Source organism: Phoenix dactylifera, chromosome 16 (genome assembly GCF_051530095.1).
Source record: "Phoenix dactylifera cultivar Ajwa chromosome 16, Ajwa_hap1_PhDact_Kaust_v1.1, whole genome shotgun sequence".
In the NCBI taxonomy this organism is placed as follows: Eukaryota; Viridiplantae; Streptophyta; class Magnoliopsida; order Arecales; family Arecaceae; genus Phoenix; species Phoenix dactylifera.
Window position 1 is genome coordinate 11,895,908 of NC_143205.1, and position 24,285 is coordinate 11,920,192.

The 24,285-nt window shown below is 37.3% G+C and overlaps 1 protein-coding gene across 1 annotated transcript; it reads right to left on the reverse strand.

Annotated features, from left to right (window-relative positions):
- Positions 1-4,088: 4,088 nt before the first annotated feature.
- Positions 4,089-24,134, reverse strand: LOC103696863 (calcium-dependent protein kinase 18-like). The gene is made up of 12 exons (XM_008778585.6): positions 23,421-24,134; positions 20,519-20,649; positions 19,667-19,708; positions 19,263-19,374; positions 19,091-19,169; positions 18,783-18,952; positions 17,413-17,539; positions 17,026-17,141; positions 16,830-16,937; positions 7,770-7,832; positions 5,688-5,861; positions 4,089-4,772 (listed from the first exon to the last, which is right to left on the reverse strand). Exons 1-12 carry the CDS (start codon positions 23,832-23,834, stop codon positions 4,608-4,610), a joined length of 1,701 nt encoding a protein of 566 aa, XP_008776807.3. The 5' UTR covers positions 23,835-24,134; the 3' UTR covers positions 4,089-4,607.
- Positions 24,135-24,285: the final 151 nt, after the last annotated feature.

The window sequence follows — 24,285 nt, forward strand, 5'->3', positions numbered from 1 at the left end:
TCAAGAGCAACAGTTTCCAAGTACTTCAGTTGTCCCTCATCAAAAGTTTGTGAATCTGGCTATGCAATTGGAGATAAATAGAACTTGAAATCCAAAGTGGCACTCTCCGTGCGGGCGTATGTTTATTCATATTCATATATCGATTATTCGTCAGAAAGATCTTGAATACTTATATAGGGCTAAAGAACCCAACAATACTTGCAGCCACAACATCTCACCGGAGTAATTGGTTATGAAGAAAGCAACCTATTCCGCAGCACTATTCACCTCGTGGTAAACATGGCTCACCTTGGATATCAATGTTTTCATTGTGCAAGTGGCCTACATTCTTTAATATATATCTTGATGTTCAACGTATTCAGGTTTCTAATTTTATCAATACTAATAGATCCAGGCATGGAGTTATTGGTCAGTACAAGAATAACGATGGACAACCGCTGCTACAGGATATACATAGACTATCGAGAGGATGTGGCTCATTTCGGGCTGCTCATATCTATTAGAAGATAGATAGGGTTATTGATTCGGTTCACCTTTTTACCTGCATAATATTCGGGAGAAATCTTTTGGAAGAATTACTAGTTTGTTTCTTTTTCTCTTTGTCGACTTTGTTTTTTCTAACTTTATTTGCCGTGCTCGAGCAAGATCAGTGTGAGTCATCGTTGTACCCAAAAAAAAAAGAAAGAAAAAAAAAAAGGGCATCCAGTTGTTGGTGAGGATTCACAGTTTTGTGATGTTACCCGAACTCAGCCAGAGGATTAAGAGCATATGACAGTGGGGTTGTCCATGGGCTCCACAACGTGAAGGAAGATCCTTTCCAACTGCCGTGGAGCTACTTCTACGCTGATCTCCGTTCCTGGTATCACTATTTAAATTTAAATTCTCCAAGGAACTGAGGGAACTAACCTAAGGAGATCTTCTCCCTCTTCTTATGGATTGCTTGTTTTTTTGGTTACACCCACCCTCGGGTGTTCTCAAAGTCTAACTTTGATGATGTTGCTGGAAATTGGACCCGGGGGCGACCGTCGGCTGAGGGGGGAGGAGCTCCGCTGCTGGAACGGTGGGTGGCGGTACATCGGCTGGTGGTGTCCTCCGAAGGACCTGCAAGAAGCCGGTGGCCGGGCTTTCCGGCGCCGGCCCTCCGATGCTTAAGTCAGAGGGGGCCAATATGAGAGTGGAGATAGCAATCAGAAGTCAGGGTTCTTTTTTTTTTCTTTTTTTCTTCCCTCAGGTGGAGGGATTCCCCTTTTATAGAGGGAATGGAGTTACCTGCGATGTGACAGGGCAGATTGTCCTCTTTGTGATAATTGAACGCGATCACGTTCATTAATGGCGTCATGGGGGATGAGACCGGATCAGACCGGAATCAGCGAATTGTCGTGGTTGATCGGACCTGGGGGAGTGGTTCAACCGCCCGCTGTAGAGGGCCTGGGGTCCGTAGATAACAAGTGCATTAATTGTTGAGTGAGCCGGTGATCAGGGAAGGCCATACGCTTTGATGGTCGAGTGATCCGGAGATCATCTTGAGCCGTGTTCATTAATGGTTGAGTGCACTGGAGGCCTGCAGAGGCCACGCGCATTAATGGCTTGATGACGGTAGCGCAAAGTACGGTGGCGTTGGATATCTAGGGTCAGGTTCTCTCAAGGAACAGGCCGGGGTCAAATATTTGGACAAGACATTTTGGGGCTCGGCACCGAGCCGAGCCGGTTGCCCAGTTGGGCGCCTTCAACTCGAGCGTCGCGAGGTTGGTGCGGGTCGGCGCTCCCTGGTCGGGCGCGTTCTGGTCGGCGCTCCCTGGTCGGGCGCCTTCTGGTCGGCGCTTCCTGGTCGGGCGACTTGGGTTTTCCCCCAACAGATGGCTCTGTAGCATCCGATTCAGCAGCAGTTGGGTATATTATTCGGGACTATCAAAAGGCTTTATTGCAGGCTGAGGTTTTCCAATTTCAAGCTTTGAGGGAGATTCTCAAAAGGTGATCTCGTGAAATTACAGGGGAAGATCAACACAAGTTCGGCTCAAACCACTATCTTAAGGATATTATGAAGATTCTCAAGCAGGGCGTTCAAAGCAATCCACATCTTCAGAGAAGACAATCAGGTAGCCATGCATAAAGATGTGTGCTGGAAGCAGGGAGATATTATACTATCTAAACTTAATGGGTTGGTAATGGCAGATGCTTATGGGTCTGGTTTTGTAAGAGTTTTAAGTCTGAGTGTTCTCCCTTTCCATGTACCAAAAAAAAAAAAAAACACTCCGAAGACAGATAGCATGACTCATGGGTCATAAGATTATAACATACAAGTTCTCATGTCAACAAAGATAGTAAGTTAACTAGTGATTTATGGAATATACATGAATTGAAACACAACAATGGCTTAATTTTGTGGGATTTGTCTATTTGACTTGGCTGCTACTCTAATAATTTCTACACATCCTCCTAAATTAGACCCCATGGCACATTTTGACTAGCTGTTTTAAAATTTTATTTTCTTAATTGTTATTCATTTCTGAAATTATATTGGAATATATATATATATATATATATATATATATATATATATATATATATATATATATATATATATATATATATATATATATATATATATATATATATATATATATATATATATATATATATATATATATATATATATATATATATATATATATATATATATATATTGGGAGGTGAAATACATAATTTTACAAGAGGGAAAACTAGTATATCACAAGCAAATCATACTTCTCCAAGGAACAAAATAGTTTCTTTCTCAAAATGAAAAGGTAATGAATTTTTTATTTTATGGCCTAATAGTTTGTCATTTCTACAATTTTTGTTTTCCTGATCAGGAAATATGACATTTTCTGATAAGTATTTCAGTAGTTAGTCTATCAGCATTTTCTTTTCTTTGATCAATAGGCATTACATCTCTCCCTATTCTTTTGATCCTAAAATATCAGCAAATATATGTAGTTCTCACTTATTTAGTAGCCCACTAAATGAGAGGATAAACAAGAATGAAACAGATTGATTGCATAGGAAATGTGACATCGCATTTTTCACCAGCATGATATCAAGTCTATTTATATATGCTGCATCACAAGATATAAACAGGTCAGAGAACATTTCCCTTTCATTTATGATCTTCAGAAAATTATAGATGCCATGTGGTGAACGAGATCATGGAATAATCATATGCATAAAACTGCATGGAAATAGCTTTCTTAAATGAAGCAAGCCTCTTCCTTCACACTTTTTTTTATAAAAAAAATGTAGTTGAAAGAATCTCTCCATCTCTGTTCATGTTAAGCATCATTTTTAAAAGGCAAGAGATTGCACAGCATTCCCAGCAGCTCATATGTCTACAGAGAGGCAAACAAAGTAACCCTCTTCTTGTTTTGGATGTGTTTATACTAGAAGTGTATGATCTATCGGTCCTATTAAAAAAAAAAAACATCTGTAAAGTTTTTTTCATATTAGGCACTCGAATTTGCTAATGAATAGACGAAAACCTCCAAGTTCCCAAATGCATTGCAGGCAATTTAGAGTAACCTTGGGTTAAACATGTGATAAAATTAATCACCAAAGCTAAATCAAAAATAAAAATACAAAGGAGATGGAAGCAATAAATAGGAAGAATATACATGAATAGGAAGAATACACATTCAAAATTTTCTGGATATATTACATAAAAATGTTTTTATAAAAAAAATCAAAGTGTACTAAATATAAAGATGGTTTAATAAGACATTAGATCTAGAAACAATTTAGTTGTGGCACGAGCAAATTTTTCAAAACCAGTATGATATGGAAATGCATGTCTAATGCTTCAATTCTAGCAATGCTCTCAGTGTTTGATATGGTATTTGCCCAACCAATTGATGCAGCATGGTCCATTCGCAGTCAGAATTGGTTCCAATAAAGTAATCTCGTGAGTCTATGCCTTCCCCAAATATATTTTTCTGAGAAAACGCCAACTCTAAAGTATATTAATATTTATATTTCATTTTTGTTCCTTGTATTTTTCTTTCAAAAATAAAAGCGGTAGGAAGAGAAGCTAAACATTTGTCCTACAGAGACATATCTCAAAAAGGCAGCCTTTCTATTTCATATGGCCGGTTACAACCAGAAATGATCTTAAGACACAAAACAGCATACCTAAGCCCAAAAAAAATATTAAAAAATATGAAGAAAAGAAATATACAAGGGGTAAGGCAAGCAAATGTGTGCTATGAATTCTAAAGACCAATTTGCATTGGAATATATAATCACATTACATTTGTGGTAAGAAGTGGATGCAACCTTCTCCCCACGGCATCAGAATGTACAATAAGCAGGATGGGAGAGCAACTACATCTGATCAGGTATTGGTGGCTCCCAGGAATCTTTTTTCTGAAGCACTCTTCAGGTGTAACAGGTCTCACAAACTGCACGCTTGCAATTCACAAAAAAAAAAATGATGATCACGTAAACCTATGACAAGAAATGTGAGCAGGGGAAGGTAATGGAGGTTCAACATATGCAACAAAACTGTTCTAAGATCAGAACTCCAGCATAGCATCTCCCTGCCTCTCTCACTCCCTCCTCTTCAATGGCCTTACTATCTACAGTCTCTGATGACATCGAATGCCAGATGGACTGGGAACATTGCATGAGCCCATGCTTGCAGTTCTTAAAAGCTTGCGGAATTCAGACAAGCTTATCCTCCCATCCTTATCAATGTCAGCCTCCTCCAACAGTGGCTCGATAGAGCCCTTTAGCCCTGCGTGCTGCACCAAAAACAAACCTCCATAAGAACTAGTTTCTAGTCTTAACTATCTTCGTAGTCAAGATGAAAACTTACTCATAGATACAAAAGAGATCCACACATACCTTGGACCAAGGTACACCATCTCGGTACCGGATCTCGTACTGTGCCACACTAGCACAATGTCAGTACGGTATGGTACGAAATTTTATTGGCGTACCAAGTATTAGTACGCCATCCATACCGAGTACCGGTGCCGAACCGGTATGGTATGGTATGCCCCGTACCGTCCGATTCGGGCCGGTACGGCGTACCTTGCCCTGGGCAATTCTCTTGTGTTTAGAAATCTTGTATCCGCATGCATCATGAAGTGTGTTCAATTATTTGGTTGCACTCGTAACACTTCCAAGGAATCACTCTACAGATGCACACAAGCATGCACACACATACACACAAAGGAGATGACTTTAATATTTCCAGAGGATAACTAAATTGATCATGTCCTGCAACAATGGTGGAATATTCAGAGAGATAATCAGGACCTCCCCCCACCCACCCTCTCCTCCCCCGACTTTTTGTGGAGAGAAGATAATCTGGACCATTTGCAGATTCTAAATATCTTAAAGCACATAATAATAATGAAGTGGTTTTAAAAGTGCAGGGCCATAGATCAAGATAAATCTTTTGTGATGCTACTAAAAAACCATTCGTTTAGGGGATCACTCAACAAAATAGCATCAAGTCCTTAATACATTTAAAAGTTTGTTTAGATGCATTTTATGTATTAGAAATCATGATAAAAGATCTGACTTATTGCTTCAGATGTCCCACGATGTATATTTACAGCAGGACAACCAATTTGGTTATGCCCTAAAACATTAGAGCCATAAAACATTGTGCAAGAGAACTATATCAAGTCAAGATATAGGCAATTTACCATTCTAAGTTCCTCAGGTGTGATATATCCATCTCTATCCACATCAAATTTCTCAAAAGCAGCTTGACAGCGTTTACGCCATTTTTCACAGTCATGCTCCTCCATCTGATGCACATGCAAAGTTGCTGCCACAAATTCAGGGAAATCGACCAGCCCATCCGTGTTGCTGTCGATCTGTTTTGAAAGAATGAAAACTTTAGCTCCATTTAGAAATCACCAAAGCCAAGCATGTATAAAACGAACAGATCCATTTTAAAACTGGATAGTCAATACCAATTAAGAATGCACATCAAACTAACATTGTTTCCCTGTTTTGAGACATACAGCGGTAATAGGCTACCGCCTGAGATTGGACCCAGGACCTCTCCTCAAGAGGAGAGGGTGCCAACCAGCTCAACCAAGTCCTGTTGGCATATATCAGAAGAACTAAGAATAATAGAACATGCTTGAATAGGATATTACAGAAGAAATGCAAATAGCAATTATCTATGGTGATGCATCAACTCGAATTCAGTAGCGTCAAAGAGTTTGCAAATCTTGAGGATTTTGATTAAAAAGCTTTTTTGAGCAAAAGGTGGTTATTTTCCACCACCTGGGGTTGAACCTCTCCTATGGAGAGTTGGGTGCCAGCTAGCTGATATAACAGTTGCTGCCATCATGGTTAAAAAAGTTATAATATTTTTTCGGCATGAAGGAGATAATATGCTGCCTCACCGCATGTTGCATACATCTAACCCTCCACAGACCCAGTAGCAAAAAGAGCCTCAACCGCTAGGCTGCCCATAAAGGAGACAATATACTGTAGCAAACAGTCAATAGAGGGCTGCATCTTTTTATTCTTGTGCAATTAAGGAAGGTAAAGGTCTTAATAAAAAGCCAAGTAAGAATTTTGGTTTAACTCCACTAATACCATTGTAGACACCTTGTTAATGAGCATAATTGTTACAATTTTCCAAACAGGTAAAAGGTTTACACAGACTGCTTAGTAATTCATTATTATTGCTTCTTAACATAAACTTTAATTATTTATTTAACACTTTGTGTTGGTGATGTACAAATTAAACTTTGCGCAAGTATACAAACAAATAGGATATCACACCAACTACCCTCATTACTGTCGAAAAATTTGTTTATCAAGAGCAACTTGGATGAGATTTTTTAACTCTACTTTACATGGTCGGCGGAACTGTCTTGAACCCCCTAGTTCAGAGCGTACCAAGCCGCACCAACAGTGGACTGGGATAGTTCCGGGAACCAAAATGAGAAACTGGCGACGGAGGAAAAGAAGGAGAAGAAAAAGAGAAAAAGAGAGAGAGAGAGAGAACAAGGGAGGGAGGGAGGGAGGGAGGGAGAGGAAGGAAGAAAAAGGGAGGTGGAGGCTGGCTGGGGGAGGTGGAGGGGATCCAAAAAAAATTAAGAGAAGTCGGCAAGCAATTTACCGACTTAACTTAAAAATCTCGAAATTAAAAAGGAACCCCCTCCGAGACCCTATTTCAAACGAAATAGGAGAACCGGATGTTGAGCCCCTCCTCCGCGCGGATCGCCGCCGTCCTCTCTCCCCCTTCTCTCTCTCTCTTTTCCTCTCTCCCGTTCTCCCTCCCCCCCCCCCTCTACTATGTCGGTACGGGCCCGGCATGGAACAACATAGGGGCATACCGACCCGTACCGCTAGGCAAACAGTCTAAGCTTCGATTCCAGCAAATCAATCCTTGCTAGTTTAGGTAAGAGATCTTTTAGCACAAACCCTTTATTTAATCTCTTTGGGATAACTTTTAGTATAACCCTGTAAGGACTAGAGGTAGCACATTTCAAATATTCAAAGTGAAGACAAGTAAGCATATTGCACCATTATGCATGAAAGCACCCATTTTTAGTATCATGGAAAGAATGTTGTCCTCAGAAATAACCATCACTAAATATTACTAACACAGTATGCAGGTATCAATGTGTTTTTCATCAATCAGAGCATGTCAATAGATTTAGAGCTACAATACTCTGGCAGTTGCATGACATAAAGCAAAATATTCGTGTTGTAATTATCAAATACCCCAATATTGAATGTACAAAAAAATGGTCACTTACAGCTTCAAGAATCTCCAGAACAGGTGGTTCTTTTAATCTCCAAGGAAGATCTTTTGCAAGAGCCTGTACAGTTTTCAACATAAGTAGGCAATGAGATGGACAATAATATAGTCTGCAATAATAACCTTGTGAACTGTACTAAATGATCAATCATGTTCGTACATACATGGTTAAATAATAGCTCCTCATCTACATAAAAAAAAGGGGGTCACCAACCCTTTACCAAGTTGGTAAAGGGGCAGCATGTTAACTTACTGGAACTACATCTCTCCATAAAAATTATTGGAACTACATCAAAGGATGACGAGATAAAAGGAGATAAGAGATGTCAATGCTCCTCAGCCTAGTATGATCTACGTATTGAACAAAACTTTTCCTCATGCTTTCCAAACCTCTCTGCGGAGAGCATGTGCCATATCATTCCACCTCTAGAGCCTTCCCAGCTGTCGCCTGACCTTATTGCTTCAAATTGACTAGTAGCAAGTTAATTATTATATAGAACATCACCAGAAGACGTGCAATCTCTCAATCCACGTCCACAACTCTATGAAGCAAGTTGCAGCTTGTACAAACATCAAATGTTGACATCTAAAACATCTTGAAGTTTATGAGGTGAAGCCACGTTCCTCATTTACATGGGTACTCTAACCAGCAAGGTCAGAAAATGACCTAACAAAATGTTAGCCAAGACTCTTCAGAGTCAATTACTTTCAGTAGAGATAATAGAAGATCACCATTTACCATGAAGAGAGCACTCAAGAGACTAAACTACTTTGAGATCCATGTCACTTAGGTTTTAGCAGAAAGTTGTTATTTAATCCCCCACTGCCCTTATATCAGGATATGAATCATACTAACAGCTCAAAAAAGTCCCAAGCAAATCCAGCTGAAAATTTTTCGAAACCTAAGATTAGCATTTTTGGTGCATAAACCTACCATTAACTTTATCGGCAACCCTCATCCAAACCCACTCTCAAACTCTTCAATACTGATAATGACATCTCTGCAAAGCACTAAAATATCGAAAGACCTACAATGAAAGCACCAATATAGAATCTTTCATTAAAATCAAATGTCTAGAAATCCTTGATCTCCATAACAACTTAATATACATTTGTTCAAATTCTCAACCCTCATAGTTTCTAGTTGAAAGTGAAAGCCAACATTTTCTGTCAGAACCATCAATGCTGTCATCTATGCAGGTTGGAAGTTCTAGCTCATCCACAACTAGGTTGCTTAAAGTATTTGATAATTCTACTATATCTTTTCCTCAGAAAGGAATGCCCAAAATCATCATTAACCATAGAATGTTTGAAAATGATATTTCTAGAATGGGTCATATAGCTTTAGTAAATCCTTTCCAATGTAATATACTCAGGCATATTATTAATATCATATTCCCATAAATATCTTAGTTTCAGGATAGTGAACTGATGAATATTTGTCCAGTGCAAGTATGATGGAGCTATATGGTATTCTGCTCCACAACCTGTTGAGATGCTGATTGTCTTGATTTGGTCATTAACTACATAAAGAGTTACAGCTTGGTTGTTGAAAGTGACCTAAGAAAGCCCCTTCTTATGCTGATGTGGAGCAGAGAAGAAAACCACTGGAATTTTGTGTCTACAATACAAAATTTATAATCATGAGACTATTCCAGTAACCATGAGCAATTTTAATCCTACTGAGACTAAAAGTTGTTAATAATAATGGATAATAGTAAGTGGCATAGTCTTAATGTAATTGATTCAACCATTCATGTAAGATGATCAATGGCAGAGATAGGGTGGGCGAGGGGGATATTGCCCTTCCCCCTGAAATTTCAGTTTTCATGAGCAATAATAATGGATAAATAGTAAGTGACCTAGTATTAAGGTAATTGATTCAACCATTCATGTAAGATGATCAATGGCGGAGATAGGGAGGATGAGGGGGGCAATTGCCTTTCCCCCTGAAATTTTAGTTTTCACGAGATTTGCTTTAGAACTGTTATATTTTGCCCCTTCATGTCTCTTCAAATTTTGAAAAAGCTGGGCACTAACAAATCAGAATCCATATTAGCTTGCCTTGCTCGTAGCAAAGATCTCTTATTCTAGATGTTCTATTTCCATATGTGGATGTGGTTAACTTTTATTGAACCGTAAATCTCTTTCAATCAATCAATATCATCCATATTCATATATATACACAGCTTGGATTTATTATAACAATGCCTTTTTTCTTCTAAACAACAAATCCACCCATGATCCACCCACTAGAGTTTCAATCTTCCAACACCAAGCATCCCACCTTCCCACGTACTTTTCAAACCGGTTTAACCCACTTTGAATTCAGTGCTAAATAGAAAACCAAAAGAAGAAAAATATGAGGAATTTCTAAGAGGAGGTTTTTCATTGAAGAAGGAAATAAGGAGGAACATAAATGATTTTCCTTGCAACCCATGTATGTATATTCCTCCAATTTATTTATTGTCTACTTGTTTGTCCCTTTTTCGCAATTTTGTGTGAGAGAAGATAAGAAACTAACCCTTTTCTAAACTTCATAAAAGATGTTTAACAACTGAAGAACAAAAAAATTCAAATTTTATAGTAGGTCAATAGAGATGTCGGTAGACCTACGAAAATTCTCCTCTAACAATTATCATGTCCAACCATAAGATGAAGTATCTATATCTCACAACTTATTCATGTGTTTCTTTATGTTTCTAGCATGCCTTTGCTACATCCAAGTTTTACTCTTATAAACTTTCCTTCTTCAATTGCCTTCATGATTAAAAATTCATTGTGAAAGGTTGAGAAGGTGCACAAGTCTGAAGCTCATCAAGGCTGTGATTAGCCATTTCTTGTCCGATTTATTATTTATGTATATTACATGCTAAAATGTTTAAAAGGAAAAAAATATTGTTGATTTGATTTTATTATTCCCTCCCCCCGCCCCACCCACCCCCCCACAATAAAATCCTAGCTCCACCACTGAAAATGATTTATTATCATATTTCGAATGTCAAGAAAGATTAGGAATATGAAGAGTACTATTTCAAAGTTATATTAACAAAATAAGATCTAGCTTTCCTCTGTATTTTGACAAGTTTAACTTCTGAAGTAGATCAGCAAAAGCTTGAGATCTATGCTACATATGCCAATAATACTCTGTCACTACAAATATACCAGTAAATCAATATAGTAAGCATGATAATTTAATTTAATTTCCACATCTGGTGAATTGGCAAATGCAAGGTTGTCAAAACTGGTGCTTAGGTGCCTAGAGATACCAAACTGCCTAGGCAACTACTGTTTAGCCATAGAATCCCCCCCCTCCTTCTTTTATAACATTGTGTTATATTCTTTTTATTAGTTTCTGTTGTTCGTGACTCAAGAAAGCTATACATAAGGGTGTCATGGTGCCTCAAGGAAGCTATACATAAGGGTGTCATGGTGCCGAGCTTCATCAAGCCTGGTTTGAAATTAATTTCGAGCTTGAATTCTAAGATCAAGCTTGACCTGTTTATAACTTTTTCCAGCTCACTTCGAATATTGGATCAAGCCAAAGATGAGCCTAATTGATTAGCCGATAATCCAAAATTGAATAAAATCAATTAGAGCTTGGTTCAAGCCTAAATTAGCATTTAATTGATTCAAAGAACAAAAATTCACAAATTAAAATCTTAATCTAATAATCAATTATAATATATAACATATATATACAGAGAGGTCAACTAGGACTCGTTCCACCGAATTTCAAGTTGGATCCAATTTGGTGAAATCAAAAGATAGGAATCCAATATTGATGATCCTAATTATTTTGATCTACTATCTCTAAACTACTTACAAAGCAAAAATCATGTGACTTACAGATATCTAGCCTATGCATCAAGTCGTCCGAAATGAATTGTTTAAATAATATAATACAATGCTTGCTTTGACCACTTGATGTATAGGCTAGGGTTTGCTTTATCGCATGATTTTTTGTATATAAATGATTTAGAGGTAAAAGATCATATTCAATAGGATTGGACTTGGAATCTAATCAACTGGGTCCTATCCCACCTCTCACTGTCTCTCTCTCTATATATATATACACACACATACACACATATATATAAGAATGGACTATGCTCCGAGAGGGGAGGATATCTACTCCTCTTGAGAGGGGAGGATATCTACTCCTCTCATGTCCACAATCAATAATCAGGCATTCAAATCGAAGATCCACACTATTGATCATGATCTGTACTACTAAAAATGCCTTGAAAATCATGTATTTTGGTGGTCTCTAACTTGTGCATCAAGTATACCAAAAGAATGGACAATTTTCATTGGGCTAGGGTGATAAAATATTTAAATTAAAAATTCACCTAATTGATCATGATCTACACATGTTCTAACATAATAGATTGCAAATCAATAGATTTTAATGCTTAGATTATAGCAGAGTATGGAGTCTCATCAATTTTAACAATCCATCTTTGTATCTAACTAATGCAGATGTCAGAGAGTACCAAAGCACATGACTTTTGGATGTTAAACATTATAGATCATGATCAACAGTGTGGTTCTTCAATTTGGATGCCTAATTATTGATTTTGGACCTCGAAAGAGCATATATTCTCTCCTCTCAAAAGGAGCAACGTGCATCTCATATTATATATATATATATAAAGAGAGAGAGAGAGAGAGAGAGAGAGAGGCCAGAATGCTCTTGAGAGCATTTCCAAATGCTTCACTGATAGAAATTCAGGAAGGACCTCCCAAAATAAAATCAGCAGGGCCATGATCTAAGATTATAAAATAGTTAGACACTAAAAATCATTTTTAGATCTCTCTTGCCTATGCATCTAGCTAGTAAAAAAATGAACAGTAGCAATATAGCTAATGAGCAAAAACATAATATACACTATTTAATGTGCAATTCCAAACAGATGATCTTGATCTAAATATTTTAAAATAAAACATGATATCATACCGTTGAAATTGTCAATTTTGTTTTCCTTGAGTGCATAAGACCTAAAAAATTTTATATATCACAGAACATGATTGATGATGCTGATTTTATTTTGAGAGGCCCTAAATTGATTTCCATTTGTAAGCATTTGGAGCCAAATGCTCTCAAAATTCAAAAGAATTCCAGCCTCTCTCTCTCTCTCTCTCTCTATATATATATATATATATATATATGTATGTATGTATGTATGTATGTGTATATATATATATATATATATATATATATATATGTATGTATGTATGTATGTATGTATGTTTATTAAGTCTGATCAAGTTGGTCAATTTTTAACTCAGTTCAAGCCTATGTTTTTGGTTTACGCCTGGTTCATCTAGCTTCAAACATAGCTTGATTCGAGTTTTGTTTTTTTCAAGCTGAACTTGAGCCAAGCATAAGTTGTTCAATTCGTTCGACTAGCCTAGCTATATAGAAATGAAAATGGCAAATGTTATTACTTTCTTAAACAAGAAACCCTATTACACCACCCATCCATCTCTCTTTGACATAACCCAAGAGCAAAGGGCTGCTCTCTACCCCACCAAATACCACCCTCCTATCCAGCAACCTTTTGGCCTCCAACAGCCCTCCAATATCCCTCCGACCGCTAGAAGCCTTCCAACAGTCTACTGGCTACCTTTTAACCACCCAAAGATGAATTTTGCCCTTTATCTTTAAATGAGCCTTCTTTTTCCCCTTTTCCTAATACTTCTTACTTTCTCTTCTTTTCTTTCTTTATTTCTTCTCCTATAGTCTTTTTCTTCCTCTTCTCCTACCCCTTTCTTCTCCTTTTCATATTATTTCCCTTGTTTTCATCTTTTTTTTCATTTTTATCTGTTTTTACCCTTTTTTCGTGTATTTCTTCCATTTTTTCTCTAATTTTCATCTTCTATCCCTTGTTTTTACTTTGTTTTTGTTTCCACCTTTATTTTTTCTCTCATTTTCCCTATTGCATTTTATTTTCTATTTTTATTTTGTTTATCACTTGATTCCTGCATCTTGTTTTGTAGTACATAAATTATTGCAAAGTTTTTTGTTAAATACTTAAATACAAAGCATTTATTAGCTATTTCTTATTAGTTGTGTTGTGTGAAGACCTTTATGTTTTTTTTTATTTCTTTTTCAAATGTGGACTGCCTCAACCACTAGCACTCTACCTAATCACCTAAAGTGGTGCCTATGCGATGGGGGCCATACCAAGGTCTATTTTTCCAACCGTATTGTACCGTACCAATAAGCTATCAATATGGTATCGAGGTTTAGTTCGATATATGAGCCAATGTAGTCTGTACAGGTCCGAACCAAGCGGAACCATCCTATGCTGCTCGAAATCATCTGAAATCAGATGTGTATCGTACTAACCTATATAACCCAGTTTCAAATGGTAACCTTATAAAAAGTGAGAAATGGGAGTTGAAAGTAGTCTCAGTATGGGGTGTGTATTGTACCATTCTGAACCCGTAATGTACCAGCATGATACCTGGCACCAAGATTGCACGCCTTAACTGTACCATCTAAGATCTGCTTAAAGATTTGGGAGATAACAACATATATAGCTGGCCATTTCATAATAGTATCCTAGACAAATAAGATATTTCTTTATTTGTCTTCTCCATACATTTAAAATTCTTTTTCATGTCTAGGTAACCTTTGGAGGGTTGTTCCCTTGTTGTATAAGGTTGAATTATGAGGAACACGATACGCGTCTTTCCTCACCAACTAGCCTTGTAGGTTTCATTACAGGTTAATCCCTTCACTTTTGCCTTGACCAACATTTCAGCACCAACCCTAGAGGGTTGACATTGGATTGATAAACGATTGCAAAATCTACTCAATCCTTCCATGGAGCCTTCTCAATTTATAGTTGCATTCTATAATTGATGATGTTTTAGAAGCATCAACAACTATTTATGCTCCATCCTTGATGACGCCTTTTCATCTTAGAGTTTCTTCATATTGATGGAAAAAGGCTTAGATCGTGATGATCAAGGGTTTAAACATCGATACCAAGTGCTATATAGTTTTGTTGCAAAACAATACAACACCAAGATGATCAGGATGGGCTGAGACACACAATATCAACAAGAAGCATGCAATTTATACGATCAGTATGCGCTGCTGATACACTGTTGCTGACCATTTCGAGAGAACTGGTATCCCACATCCATACTGGTACTATTTTTCTATCACATATTACTCGTGGTACCATACCAAATCCTGCAATATTTCAATTCTTGGTGGTGGTGGTGGGGGCGTGATGATGATGATGATGATGACGATGATTATTTTAGAAGCATCAACAACTATTAAAGAGATGTAGACCGCTAGGATATAGAATTACAATGACTAACTGAGAATGCAAAGGCATGCAAAATGTTAAGGTGTTTGTGTTCTTCATCTGTCATGCCAGCAAAAGAACTAGAAGTTTTCTAAGGCCAAAATTACAGAACCTGCATTTTAAAGGCGATTATAATGCCTCTACTTTGTGGCCTTTATATGACAACATTGTCATCTTCATTCAGAAATAACAATTTAAAAGTTAAAAGATTGTTTCCAAGAAACTCCTCTTGTACGATTTGCAAATGGAAATTTGAACTAAATGGACTTCCAAAGTGTCCTCATTCATTTAAAAGAAAGATGTACCAAGTTGAATTTTCATTTGCCTTAAGGTTCCAGGGCCCAGGTTATAAAGTACAGGATGTATGCTTCTCCAAGAAACATCGCTATGGCTTGGTCATTGGCCAGCTCTTCCTCTCTGATTTGTTGCTTAGGGATCAAGCTATCAACTTATATAACAACTTGTGATCTTCATTCAGAAATAACTTATATAACAACATTGTGATCTTCATTCAGAAATAACAATTTAAAAAGTTAAAAGATCATCTCCAAGAAGCTCCTTTTGTCCAATTTGTAAATGAAAATTTGAACTAAATGGACTTTCAAAGTGTCCTCATTCATTTAAAGGAAAGATGTAACAAGTTCAATTTTCATTTGCTTTAAGGTTCCAGGGCCCAAGTTGTATAATACAGGAGGTATGCTTCTCCAAGAAACATCACTATGGCTTGGTCATTGGCCAGCTCTCCCTCTATCTGATTTGTGGCTTAGGGATCAATTTATTAACTATAAAATAGTCAGTGAGTATCTTTGCCAATCAAAGACCGCCGAACCGGTACTGCGACCCATACTGGTCGGCGGCCGGTATGGTTTGGTATCGGTTCGGTATCGAACCGGAACCGGTACACGTAGGGTGTGTCGGTTCCGTATCGGCACGCCCAATTTATTTTTTTAACTTTTCAAGAATATTTAATTGGTAATTATTCTTTTTAAAATTTTTCAATGATTTTAAATCTAATTTGATTTTTTTGGGTGTTTTCTTGATATTTTTTGATTTTTTTGATGTTTTTATGATCCTGGTTTAACTTAAATGATTCATTTTAATATTTTAAAATAATACCACAGTCAACCCGGTTCGAAATTGGGTTGACTAGGTGCAAACCGGCCGGTTCGCATTGAGTCGGCATTGAACCGGCCAGTTCCGGCCGGTCCAATAGAGATTTCGGCCGGTAGAGGCCGGAATCGAATTGAAATACAGAACCAACCCAGTTTCGCACCTGGTCAGCTAGGTACTGTCTGAACCAGACAATTCGGCCCAGTTCGGCAGACCTTGTTGCTGGTTAATGCTAATAAATGAACACCAAATAGATGGCAACACAAAACAGAAAAAGCAAATGTCTTGAAGAATTACTTAAAATAGTGTTTCACAAAACACAGAGTTAAGAAATGACATTGTCTTCTAACACTATATGTTCAATGCGAATATGTAATATATTTTTGCAATACATCATTACCTAGAGCTAAGAAGCCAAGAAGCCAGCAAGAAAGCAAAATGTTTGGAAATTGATAACCTTTAAAGCATATCATGACTAAGCAGAGAGGTAGAAAGAAACAAGTATATGGCAGATAAATGACGATTCAAACACCCATAAACAGCCAAGTCCATAAAGACCAGAGTCCATAAGATCAATGATAAAAAAAATAGAGCATATGATGAATATATTGACATACTTGTCTCATTTCTTCAAGACTAATGGAACCACTTTTGTCAACATCAATTGCATCAAATTGGTCCTTAAGACCAGCCAACTCCTCCTCATTGAGCGTACTTGCCAGTGCCTGCAGAACAAAATCATTTATCATTAGAGTCTAAAAGAAGCTTTCAGAAAACAACTGATGATACAATTTTCCACGTGTATTTGTTTACCCTAAGTGCAAACTGCTTGAAACGGCTGTACTTCACAAATTGGCGCATGTTGGACAGTACAGATATATCTAATGGGATCTCTGATGCGTCTCCCCCTTCTCTCACCCATGGGTGTGCTGAAAATATAAAGATCCACCAGGAGAAAATTAAGACCTCCCTCACGAGCTGAATGAACCTAATAAATATTTGACAACTAGATGCTCAAAATGATAGAATCAAAAATCATCATGCTTAGCTATAAAAAAGAAATTCTGCTAATGAATTAGCATCAGAGACAGTAAGACCAATCTCAGAAGGTAAATTCATTTCTTTTTCAGTTCAATAAACCATGGAAAATATCTAGTATTCAATTGTTAGCCGGAAGAAATAAAAAGACTCGCAACATACACAAAGCTTGAGCAGCAGTCAGTCTCGCACGAGGATCTTTCACTAATAACTTTTTAACAAAATCTTTTGCGCTGTTGCTTATGCTTGGCCATGGCTTTCGACGAAAATCAGGCTTGTTCCTTAGGACCTGCAAACCAGCACCATATTATAAGGATGACTGCAGTTCCTGCACTAGCAATGGAACATCTAAAGAACATATATTTTTGCATCTATTAATAGCGAACCCTTCTGCAACATTAAAGCATTGACCAAATTGTTCTGACAGCATATATTAACTATCAGAGCTTCCTCATCTAAAAAAAATAGAGACCACAAACTGAACCTCACTAAAAAAAAAAAAAAAAATCAAAGAGTAACGGTTCAGTTAGTATCTTTTCTATTTTCTTTGCTTCTACTAAACATTCCAAACCTGCATGAAGATATGTATGCATCCACAATTGTGAAACAATAAGAGTTCTCTTTAGAAAAGATGAAATACGCGAGGAATGCTTGTCCCATTGTAACATCCACGGGCCTAAGGTTTCAAACTTCTGATTTGCTTTTTTTCTCTTGCTTACATTGAGAATGCTTTAGTTATAACTCAGAAGAGGTGAACACCTCATAATAGCTTTTTCTCTTTTTTTAATTAACAAGATCATGGTTTCAAATTTCTAATGATTCTTCAACAAAAGCATCGCTGCTTGTTCTTTATTGTCCGTGTTTTTGAGATTCTCGGGAAATTATGATGAAATATGCATTTTCTCCACTCGGAAGTATTTCCATTGTCAATACTGTCATTTCTTTTCACAAGTAACTCACAAAAAGCATAATAACTTTGTAGAAATGTGTGCTAAATTTCTTATGGTAAGAATGGAGCAAACTCTGCACTACTAGTGGCAGATTTTAAATGTTAAGGTCAAGCAGTAAAAGTCAGGATCTAGTACTTTATAAAGCAATAACCTAAACAGAAATATCAACCTTATTAGAAACTGATGCCATCCAAACAGGATGGGTACCAGAAAGTTGGCCCATAGCAGATGGCCAGCAACATGAATGGCATGCCTGAGGGCAGAGGCTAGATCTAATCAATGATAAGATATGACCATACTAGTCCATTTCTAAATTCATAATCCTTTGGTTAAGCACTAGTGCTCTGTACTCAGGTTCATGACGGCAGTCTCATCCTTAAGACAAAGCATGCGAGAGAAACGTAATATGGCAATTACTATTCCTCTAGACTTAAGCAGTAGCATAGATATTCTATACCGGACAAAGCACTCATCTCGAGCAAGCAGCAGGGCCAATCACAAATATTCCAAACAACAATCATAAGAATTGGGAGAATATGAGTAGTAGTTGTGATCATCTAATGAAATAGACTGCAAAATTACCTCCTTAAAAATTCCATCCTCAGTTCTATCCCAAAAGGGACGTCTTCCACAAAGCAAAATGTAGGTTATCACCCCTATGCTCCATACATCTGACTCAGGCCCAGACTTGCGTTTTAATACTTCTGGAGCAACATAATAGGCACTGCCAACAATGTCATGGAATTTCCTCCCTGCAAATGGCCATGTTTAAGCAATCATTCCTATACAACAATCTATCAAATATAAACATTGCAATTTGCAGTAAATATGAATGAATTTTATAACAAGTACAGGAATCTACGAAGTTCAGAAAAGGCTTTCAAACAAACCAGGCTTTATAAAATCAGAAAGGCCAAAATCTGTTGCCTTAAGAGGTGAGTCCTCTTTAGCTGATTTGAAAAGAAAGTTCTGCGCAAGGAAATGGTATGGTATCATAAAACTAACAATCACTAGGTTTTTGAGATAGAGTTTCACAAGACTATTTAGGTGCTTGACTTGTACCTCAGGCTTCATATCTCGATGTACTAAACCATGCAAATGACACTCAGCTGCAACTTTGAGCATCTGCCGTACAACTACTGCAGCATCTTTCTCAGTATAACGACTATCCTTCCTAGATAGAGAAGATCAACCAAGAATCAGCTCACTATCTTCTAAACTAATTAGAGGAGAATATTTAATGTTGAATAATTCAAACATAAAGTGAAAAATAATAAAACTTCGAAGAGCAAAAGGATAATAATAAAAAAATAAATTAAAATTAAACCCAGGGATACAAATTGAAGCTGGCAAAACATAACTTTTAAGAGTATAAGAGCTGCATGGCATAATTTTTCTTTGTTATATCAGATGATAAAAAGGAAATCATAAAGGACATGAACAATAGGATAAATAAATAAACTTACTTGCCCAATATCCGATCCAGTAGTTCACCACCCTCACATAACCTAATCAAGAAAAGAAAAAAGAAACATTACATCCCAAAGAAGCTTGATCATAGAAAAGATTAAGCAGAACAGAATGCTGATGTGACCTCTGTGTGACTAAGTCCAGCACTTCTTAGATTTTCATTTTCCAAAGAAAGTACAAATACAATTCTCTGAACTAGTGTTTTTCCAAATAGAATTTTTACAGGGAAACCATTTTCATGAAAGTGTATATATTTAGATCAAATTCAACACCAAGGTATGATATGTTTTGTGGAAAAATGAGAAAACAGAAGATCATGCATCATCAATCCATATTTCTGTTTTATGCTCCAAAGAAAAGGGGTATCAATTTTTCCATCAAATGGGCTTTTTGCTAGTGGAAGCTAGTTTTAGAGCTAATCTTCATATCACTGTATGGTGAATGAGATTGGATTTTTATAATTCATCAATTATCAAGGAAACAAGTATGTCAAGCCTACTTCATTTCAAAAAGATAAATGATATAGAAACTACTAACTGGTCCATCAATAAAATCTTATATAATAATCATGGGGCAAGAAAGCATGTTGACACGGTTAATTATTAAGCCAAAGTGGCACCATAAACTGAATAATGCATGTCATGTCCCGTGTATACTATATCTTTTAGCACAAAAATATATTAAGTCACTAATCATTCTTGGAAGGCTCAATATGACAGGTAAAACCATGTTAATAAAAAAAAAGAATGAATTAGAAAAGAAACAGATTAAATAAGCAGGAACAGAATATAAAAGAGTGTTGCATAAATATGACATTTTATAAAAAAAAAAAACAAGGAAAAACTTACTCCATAACTATATACACATAAGATTCATCTTCAAATGCATTATGGAAGCGGACAACATTCTCGTGGCCTTTCAGGGCTTGCAGTATCTTTACTTCCCTCTTCACATCCTCCACAGCAATAGGAAGAATCATCTGCCACAGTATTATAACCTTGTATAGACTAATGACACATATTTGAAGAGCAAATGAGAATCAAAAATTAAAAGAAAAATGTTCAGACAGCTTACACATTTATTCATCCGTTCTGACTTTTACAATAGTGATCAGCTTAACTATTCAGTTCACAAACTCAATGTTATATACATGAGCATTTCAAATCCAGCTGAACTTCTTCATCCTTTCCTTTTTTTCAAAAAACATTCTACTGTATCCAGCCTTTGGAACAAGAAAGGAAGGCAGATGTTCCTAGTTCCCATTAATTTCCAGTTTCCAGAGATTTTTCAAACTCTCTTGACAAAATTTTACATCAATGTTCACAATACAGGATTGTTTACTATAATAATAATTACGTCCCATCCTTCAAATGTATATCATCGTTAGTTCTGATTGTATACATTCATATAGCTTCATTATGTCAATGAAAAGGCTTCCATTATGAAGATTTGCCAAAAAAAATAGTCCTGCTTACCAAATGCTTGTTGCACTGAATCGTATTTCATATCTGCTGATCCCTCCCATATATTAATTGTGATGCCTTTAAAGGATCTGCTATTACAGTTTTTAATATCCATAAAACTGTAGCAGCATTTTACAACCATATTCCCATTTTATTCTTTGTCTTCTTCTGTTGTCCTGAAGAAGCATTTCTTCTGCCACATTTTCCATTAAGGTTTAGTCCACATGACTCCCAATTTTTTAAGTTTCATTCTCTTAATTCTTCCTGCTCATTGTATTGGTAAGTATCCGCATTGTTCTTGCAATGTTTTAATCCTAAATTAGTGGAAGATCGCCCACCTCTAGCTGATATCATTCGCCCAACTAGTGTGTGAAGACAAGTCAAATAACTAAAACTTCAGTTACAACATCCTATTCATTCCATGTAGTTTTCTCCTGGAGGTTAGGAGATTATAGTATGTGTCATCAAGGTCATAGTCATCAATATTAAGGTTCCAATTTTGCATTTTCTTAAGCAACAGATGCATTTTGGTCAGATTTCCATTTGTGATGTTTGCTAGAAAGACTTCAGTCAGGCAAACAATTAAATTGTTGTTGCACATGCTTCACCAAGTAAGGTTGTCAATTCTGTTCACCTAATGCTGAATCCAGAAAAAGGTGATGCTGTAACAACTTTATGAACCTCCCTCTAAAACCAAGGCCAACCCTCAACGAAATGTATTTACAACTGCTGGTGACTAGGTATAAACTTTAGGTTGATCCCTCCAGCTCCTTGAGCTTGCACTTCCTCAGCTTTGTTATAAACAAAGAGAATTTTCCTCCATAATCCATAACTAGCATGTGGAAAGCATTAATCAAGATGGCATTTCTAATGCCGGTAGGCCACCTCTAGTTTCGGAAAACGAAAAGAAATAATAATTACAAGAAATCACAGTTGCTGACTGATGTTCTTAACATCAACAACCCCTCCCCGCTTCCATTCATCATCCAAAACCAGGAGATGGAGCACTGGACTCTTGCCTATAGGGTGGACAAGCTAACACAGCATTTGCTGATCAACATAGCACAAATAAAACCCACTGTAAAGTCCTGCTTCATGATCTTTTAGCAAAAGTAAGACTGAGTTTTCTACATGACATGTTCTAAAGCTCTGAGCCTTCAACAATCATCGCAACTTCTAAAGCTTATGTTCATTTTTTCAGGTAAAGTTCTAGATTCAATGGTTCGTCCTACGAAATTTTTACAGGGATGAGGATAACTTTAGATCCATAGAGTTTTTTGATGTTTTAAAAAGCTCCAGTCGAATACGGACCTGCCTACATGTTTCCTGAACCAAACTTTGACTGTAATATTGCAGCGAAAGAGAATGGAAGGATTTGTAGAGGCTAAAACTTTCACATAAACTACCATTCTAGGATATGTTACAAAGTGCGAATTCAGAGTGGACCAATGTAGAGGCTCAAAGTTGTGGTAATAATCTCAGTGAATACATTATAAGCTTATAAAGATGCAATTTTAGTATTTTACCATCCATGTGAAATGACAGAGGATCGATTATTATGAAAGATAATGGAAAAGTTTAACAAATATATTAATTTCACTCTCTTTTTTTCACATAAGGATTAAGCTTCACCCTTCGAGTAGCCAACCCCACAGTCTTTCAATTTCAGAGAGACAAGTTCTCCTATGAGAAATTAGGAAAACAATTGAGCTCACAATCACCTATATTATTAATTGTATTGATTCTTTTCATCCAATATTAATTAAGGCATGTAATAATGATAAAAATTGTATCCATTAACTCCTTAATTGACCTACGCTTTGAAGAATCCTTTTATCCTAGGAAATCAAGATGACAAAATGACGGGACAAACATGAATTGGATAACATTTATTGAAATATGGCAAGGATAGGTCCAGATAAGGTTGATAAGAACAGTCTAAGTTGGAGAAGAAAAAAAAAGGAATTAGGACAAGCTTAGAAGGAACCAATTGCAATCGCAATTTTCAAATCTGAGACCTAGCAGAGTCCATATTCATTCCAAACTATCTCCCCTCCCATCCAAACCAAACAAGCTTCCAATACCCATAGACAAAGTAGCAATTATATCAAAGTTTAAAATTTGTCTGGGAATCAGAACACGTGGATTCTAATCCGACATCCACATGCAGATTCTAGGAAACAAAAAAAGCTATAAATTTCGCCAACCTAACCCGAAAGGATCCAAAAAAATAAAAAAGGTTGAATCTTTTCATAAAAGAAAAGGCAATCCATGCCAAAAGAGCTACCTTATTCTTGTCGATCCTCTTGACCGCTACCCGGTCCCCATTGGCCTTGTCGGTGGCGATAAAGGTGTATCCGAATTGTCCATGGCCGAGGAGCTTCCCGATGGAATACCGGCTGTCGAAGTGCTTGGCGTAGCCAAAGTCGGTCCTTTTCCCATACGGCACGGAGCCGCTCGGCCGTCGCCGATGTCTATCTCTCTGCTGCCGTGGATGCTGCGACGAGTTCCTTTGCGCCTCCCGCGGCTTCTGCTGCGGTCCGCTGCACGGCGGGGTCTGCGACGAGTTCCTTTGCGCCTCCCGCGGCTTCTGCTGCGGTCCGCTGCACGGCGGGGTCTGCGCCGCCGCTGGGTCCCGGTGCCCGGCGCTGCCGCTGGAGGAGCCACCTACCTTGATAGCGCTGGAAAGGCAAGAGCCCATTCTCTTCTTCTCTGGCGACCTCTTAAGTTTGAGGAGATAATAAGCATCAATACATGAAATGGGTGATGATGATGATGATGATATTATAATGTTAGAGGAGGTGGGTGGGGAAGCGCTTAAGAGCAATCAATAGCTACAGAGATGGGCAGAGAGAGAGAGGGGGGGGGCGCGCAGAGAAGGGGGAAGGAAGGGTTGAGGAAGATGGGGGGGAAGAAAGGAAATGGTCAAAGGAGACTTTCCTTCAAGAAAGGAGAGAGAAGGGTGGTGGTTTGAAGGTAAAACAACCCCCTCCCCTGCTCTAATAAAATTGTTTATTAGATGAGATGGATAAAATGAAATGGCAAAAAATAAACAAATAAAAAAATCTATTGGGAGAGAAAGAGAAAGAGGAAAGGAAAGAGAAGGAGATTAATGTTGCTGTTTGCTATTGCTGCCTTGGGGTTTCCTAGAT

Bases quoted from the DNA above. Each gene is read 5' to 3' on its own strand.
- LOC103696863 (XM_008778585.6), bottom strand. From the start codon at position 23,834: ATGGGCTCTTGCCTTTCCAGCGCTATCAAGGTAGGTGGCTCCTCCAGC. The intron at 17,142-17,412 runs GTATGTTGCGAG...TTATATTTTCAG, and splicing joins GACTGCTGCTCAAGCTTTGT to CACACCCATGGGTGAGAGAA. The intron at 4,773-5,687 runs GTAAATTGCCTA...TTTTTGGTGCAG, and splicing joins CACCTGAGGAACTTAGAATG to CACGCAGGGCTAAAGGGCTC.